This window comes from Verticillium dahliae, genomic scaffold, assembly GCF_000150675.1.
Source record: "Verticillium dahliae VdLs.17 supercont1.13 genomic scaffold, whole genome shotgun sequence".
Classification (NCBI taxonomy): domain Eukaryota; kingdom Fungi; phylum Ascomycota; class Sordariomycetes; order Glomerellales; family Plectosphaerellaceae; genus Verticillium; species Verticillium dahliae.
In genome coordinates, this window is record NW_009276944.1 from 532,564 (window position 1) to 542,351 (window position 9,788).

Genomic DNA, 9,788 nt, shown 5'->3' on the forward strand with positions numbered 1-9,788 from the left:
GGAGGGGGTCAGGAGGATGTTGTGGTAGGGGTCGGCGAGGGCGCGTTCCGTGGCGGCGCGGGCGTGGGCTGTCAGGTCCAGGATGAAGGTGTTGGAGGTGTAGTAGAGCAACGAGGCCGTCGCATGGAGGAGGGGGTGAGAGAGGAAGAGATCGTGAGGGAAGGGGGTGAAAGGTGTCAGAGGGTTGAGGGGTATGAGATCTGGGGCGGTGGTGAGGTAGGAGATGATGTCCTCGCGAATCTCAGGGGGAAGGTCGAAGAACCGATCGAATTCGGGAGTGCCCATGGCGAGGTATCGGCAGGCAGCGTGACTGGCGCCCACGGCGCATGCTCGAGTACGGTAGGTAGCGAAGATGGGGATGATGCTCGTTGAACAGGTTGAACATGAACATGCCCACTAGCGATGGACCATGATACAGTGTGGCAAAATACCAGAACAGCCCGTACACAGTGCATGCGGCTGATGCGTGTCTTCAGTACCAGAAGTCAGATGGGCTGCTCTATGTGCCATGGCACTTCTGACGATATGGCGAATCGACGATATGGCGAATCGACGATATGGCGAATCGACGATATGGCGAATCGACAAGATGGCGAATCGAGTTCGCTTGTTAAGGATCAATGGTAAATAATGGCAGCATTACTATCAACAAGAGAACTCTACAGCGCCTGACCCATTTGCCACCCAAGGGACCATGATCTTACCCCGGCCTTGTTCAACGCCTTTCGCACCTTGCGTAGAAACAAAAAAAAACTATGCCTAGAATACCGTCAATGTGTTAACCAAACCGTTCTTGAGAACTTCAAACACGAGCCCTGGGAAACCATAAAGCGTCGTGGTCGAATCATCACCGCCGTCCAGCTTCTGCACGCCACCGTGGCCGCCGCTGTCTTCCCACCCACCGAGGAACTCGACGCTGCTTCCGGGGCTGTCGCCCCATCCACGGTTCAATACCATGCCCCGTTGCCTCTGCGCGCCATCTCCGCTTGGTAGTAGACCCTTCCACGCTTCGTGCAGCCTCTCTTCGATGTCCGTGAACCTGGCCTCCGAGTTGGCTGTTGTTGTACCAGCAGCGTCATCCTCGAGATAGCTAATCTCCCACCGACACCTCCGATGACGGTTGAACTCGTAGGAACCCGGCACGTTTCCGTGAAGCACCAGCTTTGTCGCCACGAGCCGGTCTGGGGACTCGGAGATTGCCGTGCTGCTCGGCGGCAGTGTCGTCGTGGCAGTGGTTGGGGGAGGCTGTGATGGCGGAGTAGGTGTCGAAACGAGGACATCAAACCCGAGATAGAAATAGTTGTAGAAACACTCGCCACCTACGCGGCCCACGGCATCGTCCTCAACAACCTCGTCGTTGGAGTCATCGGAGCCCGTGTGCGCTGACGACTGATCCGTGTCAGTCAGCTCGTCAGGGCGCGTAGTGTCCGTCCCGTTGGCGCGCGTGCGGCTGTGACTCGCGGTGCGGATCTTGTGAATGGTCATTCTCTGGTCGTTCTTGCGGTATGTCGCATTCGGGGGTCCCAGCTCGGCCACGAGCTCTTGAGGTGTCGTTTCGCCGAGCCTGACCCAGAAGGATGCGCCCGTCCACTTCCGAAACAGCTGGATCTTGCCGCCCCCATGGATCTTGACGAGTGATATCTCATCGGGTACCACGTCCTTCCCCCTTGGAAGAACAGGTACCGTCTTGATGCTGGGGAGGATCTCGCTCCAGATATTCTCTCGCGCCTGTGACCACGAGTCGCCGGCGAAGACAGCCATTGACGTCGCTATCTGGGCGGCGGAGGACGAGAGGAGAGAGACAACGTCCTTGTTGGGCGAGTAGGCCGACTGCGCGAGGCGGAAGGTGAAGGCCACGCCTGGGTACGACAGCACGTAGTTTCCCACGTCATCCGGCGAGTCAGCCGTCGGAGGAATGTACTCGCCGCCATAGGTCGGGCCCAGGAGCCGGTGGTAAATATGTCGAAACGTGGGTCCGGCACTCGATTCTCCGGGCATGGGCGACGAGGGCGGACCTTGCGCGTTCGCAGGTTTGACAAGATCACGATCCTTGAAGGTGATGTGGTTCTTCGTGAAGTCGATGATCTCGATCAGTCGCAGACGTTGCTCTGGTCCGTCAAAGCGCAAGCGCAGGCCGTTGGCAGGGAGGGTGAGAGATACAGGGTCCTCTATGGGACGTTCACGAGAGTAAGCGAGGTCGAGCTGCGGGAAGCGTTGGGGTTCGGCCTTGAGTCTGGTCAGGACATCGTGGAGCGAGGCGCCGAGGACTGACAGGGCGTGCTGATTAGCAGTGGAATGACGAAGAGCCAAGAGCAAGGTTGGCGCTGGTTGTGGGATAGCCTACTGAGGAACCCCAAGGCCCGGCCTGGGTGAAGCTGTGCGGCGAAGAGAGACATGGCTGGTCGATAGCGGGGAGTTGAGGTCAAGGGGGCCTACCAGAGGTCCTCAGCCAGGCGTGGGAAGGTAGGGCTAAGTCGGTGAAGAGCGCATTCGGATGTTGAAAGATAACCAAACTCGGAAGAGGAGGGTGGTTTGCTGTTGCGAGAAGCGAGAAGCGAGAAGCGAGAAGCTGATCGAGGCAGGGTGTTGTTGCGTATAGGTAGTCTACGCGTTGTTGACGGCCCTGGGCCTGGATGACGAGCGTCACGGGATGGATTTGGGGTACCTTAGAGGGGGAAGGTCCAGCTGATAAGATAGATGGGTGGTACCTGCTGCCCCTCAAGGCTCAAGGCTCAAGGGTACAGGTACAGGTTCAGACACAGTGCGGGGTGAGTCTACATGCGCCATCCGACCTGGACCTGCTGACCGACCCGGTTATTCAATTATAGAGTCTGTGTATCTGTCGAGAACACATACATACACTCGATGCACATGGGCGATGCGGTGTACTCTGATGCCTTGAGATGCCTCTTCAGTCTTCATCAGCTTCATCCAAAGCCCTACCGCAGCGCTCTTTCTACCTTGCATACACCATGTATTGGCGTTCTACTTCTCGTCCCCACTACTCTCGTCCTCATTGAGGCCTTCGTCACTATCCTCGTCCTCGATACCGATACTGCTGTCGCTCCTACTGTCGCTGTTGCTGCTGCGACTTGCGCGGCGATCTCTCCTCGTCGTCCTGACCTCGATATCCCCATCATCTGAAAACGATCCGGATGCATTATCGCCATGGTCCCCAAAGGGGGTGTTCGCCCCAGCTGCTTCCAGACTTTTCAACCTCTCATGCTCAAACTCGAATCCCTCTTCCTTGAACTCATGCTGTCCGTGGATCATCTCTTTGTATCGATAACATTTGAAGCAGATTTCAACAGGATACTCCGCGGGACACGATATGCAGCGCCATCGCTTTCCGCTCATGTCCTAGAATCAAACGCACGTCAGCTCACGACTCCAAGGCTGTCAGGGTTGGTCCCATGCCGAGGCACGACTCACCGACATGCAAGCAAAGCATTCGCCATGTAGCCAATTGCCCTCCTCAATCTGGTGAAACTCTTCGTCCCATTCTCGTTCAGGCTCGACAACTTCACTCTCTTGGGCTGCGCTGCCTGGCTGCAGCAGAGCTTGCACCTCTGCGTCCAGGCCATTGAACCTCGCTAGTCGCAGTGGGGACCACTGATGGTCCCAGCCGTCTCCTCGTGCCCATATATCTGCGCCCTTGGCGATCAAGAGGTTGATCCTTTCGACTGGGAATCGTCTGTTGGTACAAGCCCACATGAGAGGGGTCCATCCGTCTGCGTCGGGCGCGTTGACCAAAACACCCGGTTGATCGAGCAAGACTTTAAGCTGCTCGGGGTGCCCGCCGTGAGCAGCGTAGTGCACTGGTAACAAACCCATCTTGTCGGATGCCAAAACCGAGGCACCGCGTGATATGAGTGACCGCAGTGCCGACCCAAAATCTAGCCCTATGGCAGCCACATGTGTCGGACGTCGACCAATGCTATCCTCAACTTCAGTGTTGGCCCCATGCTCCAGCAAGTACTCGAAGGCGACGCCCGGCCTATGAGCTGCCGCCGTCAATGGCCACCCGAGTGGTCCACCATAGATGTTGACCGGCAACCCGAGCTCTTCCACGAAATACTCCAGCGTCTCCCGGGTCCCTGTCATGCTGCTACTCAAGTAGCGTGCTATCAGATACAGTATGGATGAACCGGTTTCACCGCTGAGCGCGTTGATATCTGCGCCAGCTTTCACGAGCGCTTTGAGCACTGGAAGGTCGCAGTTTCGGACAGCCTCGTGGAGAATCCCCTCGAAGCCTGGAGCGGTCAAGTTTGGCTGGGCCCCTTTCTTGATCAAGTACAAGACCGACTCGTCTGTGAAGGGACTTTTCACGGCCTTCGCGAGAGGGGTCAACCCGCCATTGTTGACAGCTTCGATGTCTGCCCCTCCCATGACTAATTTTCGAAGAACGTTGGCTGTTGCATGTAATTGGATAAGATGCAAGGCCGAATCACCCTGGCTGTCTTTGACATCCAGTTGGGGTCGAGATTCCAGCAATGCCTGCAAGCACGCCTCTTGCCTCAGACAGTGGTGCAAAGGCAGGTTGTCTGTACCGGCGCCATGGTTGGGGTCCGCCCCTTCGTCCAAGAGAGCTCGAATCATTTCCGGCGCATCATCTGATGACGACTGACACGCGCGGCATAGAGCCGTCATATGTTCGTCATCCTCAGCCTCGAGATTCGGTCGCGGTGACCGCTCGAGTACCGCTTTCAGAGTTCCCAAGTTATCCCACCTGACGGCTAGGAGCAAGGCCGTACTCGAGTCTGCCACACGATCTGGATCACCCCCTTTTGCGAGCAGCAGCCGCATGGCTTCTGGATTGTCATACGCAGCATGAACGGCGGTCCAATCCTGGCCGTCCAGCTGTGCGTTCGGATCCGCGCCCTTCTCGAGCAACATCTTGACGATCAGGACATGGCCGCGCCAGCTTGCCAAGTACAACGGGGGGTCGAGATCGCCCTCGTAGTGATTTGGATTAGCCCCGCGTTCCAGCAAAAGCTCCACAATATCTGTCAAACCTTGCCTTGCGGCGATGGTCAAAGGCGTATCTTTGGTGTCATCATCCCCGGTGCCTTTAAAGACAGCTTCAACCTCAGCCCCGTGATCCAGCAGCAGCTGAACGAGTTCCAATTTGCCCGTTTCAACGGCAACAGAGAGAGGCGAGGCAAATTCTGTCGCTGATACGTTTGCTACGGCCCCGTTCTCGAGCAGCATCTTACAAACGTCGATGTGGCCTCCTCTGGCTGCGAGGTACAACGCACAGCCACTGGGTCCGTAGGCGTTGGCATCGGCCCCTTTGGACAGAAGCAGGGCCACAATTTTGGCGTAATTATTCTGGGAGGCCTGTACGATGGGTTTCCAAGTTGTCGAATTGGCCTCTTTGTTGTCGGTCTGCCCATAGGAGTGGTCAGCCCCGTGTTCTAGCATGACTTCGACTGCCTTGAGCCGGCCCCAGTCCGTGGCGCCTTGCAGAGCTGTCACGCCGTTCTCGTCCTGTGCCTCGATTTCGGCGCCCTTTTCGATGAGAAGCCTGACAATCTCAGGGTCGCCGACTAGACAGGCTACCGTCAGGGGCCTGGCGCCTTTCTTCCCCACCGCCAGAATGTCAGCTTTGGCGTCAACAAGCACTTTGGTTGCCTCCAGGTGAGGGCCGGATAGAGCTACGGAAAGTGGCGACGGAAAGTACGGCTCCATGGTATGGGAGTCTTTGGGATCTGGACTCAGGCCCAACGCAAGGAGCCTTCGCAAGTGATCGTGCCTGCCGAGGTCACTGAGCTGGGATAGCAAGTTGTCGGGCCACTCCACTTTGGCGGCTTTACCGTCACGGGATGCGTATCCAATGAGAACTTCGACGACGGCGTCGCATCCGTCGCCGGCTGCAAATCGAAAGGCGTCTTTGAGTGCCCCTGGGCTCGGATCCCTTCTCTCGATGAGCAAAGCAACCACAGAACTGTGGTTGCTGGACGCCGCCTCGCTCAACGCGAGGTCGCAGTCCGCTGAGAACGTGGCCGAGTTCTTGTCCTCCTCGAGGCGTCGATCAAGAAGATCGTCAAGACCTGTCGACGCAATTTGGGGAATGGGGGAAAAGTAGTGTCGAAGCGGAAATCCGAACATCATACGACTGATGGCAGCCTCTCGCCAGGATCTTGATGCCTTTTCGTCGCCGAAGAAGGAGTATGCGTACTCTTTGGGAGCGTCCGAGCCGGCAAGACGGTAGTGGTCCAACCAGTACCGGGCTGCATAGGAAACAAAGTCGCGACGAGGCTCAAAAGCAACCCAGGACACTTTGGCGACATTGTCAGAGTGTTCTTCGATCAGAGGATGGACATCCGGCTGGAGCAGGTACTGTAAGCATAACTCTGCCATGGCACCGTGGGCTTTCGAGTCCATTTCTTGCGACAATGGTTCAAAGAGGGACCAGACGAAGATCTCTTGGCCTCTCAGCTCAAAAACGCCTGGGAAGTTGTGAAGCAGAGGGTCGATTATGCCTGCAACATCAGCGTCCGTGAGTGTCGCTCGAGGATGCGCCATGGCGGTCAGAGCAACGGCGGCTTCGTGGCTCGACAGTGGTCGCAGTGTGTGTCGAAGAAGAGTGACGAGCCTATGCGCCTGGGATTGGATCTCCTGGTCGACAAAGTCAAGCATGCTCCGAAAAACTTCATCAGGGCCAAGCGACTTTGGCCTGGCGACAAGCGCCTCGACTGTGGCCATTGTGGCGTGTTGGCTCTTGCGGAAGAGCCAGTCGAGAACAGCACAGGCGGGTTTTGTGGTCTCGCCCTTGTGTTGGCAGACCAGAGCCTTGAGTTCTTCTTTGATGTGGTGGAGCACTGGCCTGTCATCCAGCACCCTTAGAATCCGGGAGCTCATGGCTGGGACCGGCACGCCATCGTCAACCTCTGAAGGGAGGGTTCCCTCGCCCGCTGCAGGGTCATCATCTGCTGCTGGAGGTTCCGAGGTGTTCTGGTCGGCAGCTGGAGCTTCGGCATCGTCAACCTCTGAGGGGAGGGTTTCCTCGCCCGCTACAGGGTCATCGTCTGTTGCTGGAGGTTCCGAGGGGTTCTGAGGAATCTTGATGAGAATATCGCCCTCCGCTCTTGATACCTGGTCGGCAGCTGGAGCTTCGGCATCATCCTTCTTTGATTCTGCATCAGGATGGATATCTGGCCCATCGACAACCGTATCGCCGCCCTTCTGGGTATTCCCGTCGCCGACGACAGATCCCGCAACGGCGGCGTCTGGCTCTGGTACTGGGCTGACCCCTCGCACGCCGACACTTGCCTGCGAGTTGGAACTCGGACTGCGCGGACGCCACGTTGCCGCGTCTGCGGCGTTGATCCTCCAGATACCGCCAGACGGCACCTCCTCCGCCTTGAGAAAGTCCGCATCGCTACTGTCGAACAGCCACTTGTCACGGCTTTCCTTGAGGCTGCCCAGTCTGATCAACTCTCTCAAAAACCAGTTGCGGGACTCCTCCTCGCACTGGTCGAAACAGCCAACGCAAAACGTGATCTTCTCCGTGTTGTAGTTGTCTCGCAGCCCCATAAAGCCCTGAAAGATGTCGACCAGGTCGCTCACATTGACATTCCTGTCAAAGTCTTCCATCCCCTCCGCGGCGCTGCCGACGTCAAAGCTGAAGCGCGAAATGATCATGGTGAGAAATGTTATGAGCATGGCCTTGATGTCCCTGTAACGCGCATCGGTCTTATCGAAACGGAAGTAGCATACCCAGTTCTCTCCTTTGGATGGATGATCCTTGAGGTACGTGTATAAGCAGGTGAAGATGGCCTGCGACATGCCGACGGCTCGTGAAGCGCCGATGGCCTGCGAGGCGCTATTGTCTGCCTCTTCGACTTGATGATGCACGTGCATTATGCTGAGACCTCGATTGCTTGCCAACCACTCGTTGCACATGTCATGGTCGATGAACCACGAATACAAGTCCTCGTGATAATCCCTCCCCGAGTACGGATAAATCGGAGGAGTTGATGAAAGGAGCCTCTTACTGGGTCTTGCTATGCTATCATTGATGTTTGTATCTGGCAATTGGTAAGTATGCCAGCAACAGTCTGCGGCAAGGAGGGATTGGGCGGGGACACAACTTACAAAAGGGGAGTTCATTGATCACCCGCTTGATTTCTAAGGGCCAGTCCGAGTCTCCTTTTGCTGGCTTGCGGGTGATGTTCTTATGCGATCTGTAGGTGTGGCAGCAAAACTCAAACGGCGTCTCGAAGACGGCCGTGAATCTGTTGAACGGGAAGGGCGAGCCAGTCTGCGAGCCTGGTCAGAGCATATTACGCAGTCTGTAATGGCACAGGCGCTTACGTTTTCATTCTCAGTCGCCAAGTCGCGGTTGTAGCGACAGTACACGCTGAAGATGCTCGCGCGGAGCAGCATGTTGGTGTCGAGAAACTCGGCGTTGACCGTCCTGATATCGCGTGCCAATTGCGACGCCTTGCGCACCAGGCCCGGGATCGTTGTGTCCGTGCTGATTAGGTCGATCAGCTCATCCTCTAGTCGCTCCAGCTCTCTGATGCGGTTGGGGACTGATAGGAAGATCAGGGTGGACGTCTCCCAGGGAATGTTGCCGTATTTGGCGGCATTTGAGGCTGCGATGACAAGAGCTTTCTTGACGATGAGGCCGCCGATATCATGGCCTATGAAGACGATTGGACGGGACTTCTAGTAAAACATTTGTGTAAGGCATAATCTCCCAACGGGTGCTTCACCCGGGTCCTCACTTACCTCTGTGTCGAGGCCTTTCCTCGCCTCCACCAATTCATCCACCAATTTCTGTGCTTCCTCGTTGATGCCGTCAGGGAAGTAAATGTGAGTTGACTCCCAGTTGGTTTCGTACCAGTAGTACAGTTCCCGGATTGTCCAGTAACCAAACAGGTCATCTTTGATCAGAGTCTTGTTCCACGTGTTCCAGGACTCCCCTTCATCACACCATGTGGTTGACTTGCTCCCATGGAGGCCATGCACGAGAACAACGCTGCGACGACGTTAGCTCAGCCCATACGAACAAGAGGTAAGAGACAGCGACGAACTCAAAGTCTACTCCGTCTTTTAGAACGCCGCGATCCCCGTCCACGAGGCCAAAATCAGGCTCATCATACGGCACATATTCAATAGGTGCAATCTGGTCTGCTGGAGAATGCGTTCTCACGCTCTCCGGCGGCGGCGGCGGCGGCGTAGTGGTCCCAGCTTTCCCATCGCCGGCCTCGTCGACGCCTTTGTCTTTGGCTTTCTCGCCAGATTTGCTGTCGTCCATGGCGTCGCGGCTTCGAGTTGACCCCGCATCTGACCTGTCGTCTGCATGACTACCAAGCTCATCGTCCGAGTTGCTTCTCTGAGAGGCGGCATCGCCGTTGGGTTCATCGTCTTCGTCCTCGTCCTCATCATCGTTCGCAGACGAGCCTTCGTCCTCCGACTCAATGACCTGCGACATCTTGCCTCTGCGTCGCTCAGTTCCGCCGCTCTCATGACTGCTGGATCGCGAGCTTTTTGGTGATGTCGCCCGCCCCATCGTTGCTGTGTGTGGTTGTGCTCAGGCTTGTTGGCCCTACAGTGTGGCACGCGGCTGTCCCATCTGAAGCAGCGAGATGAGTCGCACGTAAGGCTAGATGACTTTGCAGGTGATCACGAGCTGAACTGGGTAAGCTGTCTGGCCATTGCGAGTCCAGGCCGAAGCCAGTCAGCCAGATGCGCAGGCAGGGTACACTGCAGGAAATGCAGCTGACAATTAGCCCCGCGAGCCAGCAGATGAGGGCTGACGAAGATCCCTCGGTGGG

General features: G+C 56.7%; 2 protein-coding genes across 2 annotated transcripts; both read right to left on the reverse strand.

The window, feature by feature from the left end:
* Positions 1-759: 759 nt before the first annotated feature.
* Positions 760-2,396, reverse strand: VDAG_06118 (uncharacterized protein; the record flags this gene model as incomplete). Its single annotated transcript, XM_009659132.1, has 2 exons — positions 760-2,267; positions 2,345-2,396. The coding sequence occupies 2 exons, from the start codon at positions 2,394-2,396 to the stop codon at positions 760-762; spliced, it is 1,560 nt and encodes a 519-aa protein (XP_009657427.1).
* A 589-nt stretch (positions 2,397-2,985) lies between these two features.
* On the reverse strand, positions 2,986-9,445 carry VDAG_06119 (ankyrin repeat domain-containing protein; the record flags this gene model as incomplete). The annotated part of the gene is made up of 6 exons (XM_009659133.1): positions 2,986-3,360; positions 3,433-5,340; positions 5,428-8,033; positions 8,101-8,266; positions 8,740-8,989; positions 9,114-9,445. The coding sequence occupies 6 exons, from the start codon at positions 9,443-9,445 to the stop codon at positions 2,986-2,988; spliced, it is 5,637 nt and encodes a 1,878-aa protein (XP_009657428.1).
* Between the last annotated feature and the right edge of the window lie 343 nt (positions 9,446-9,788).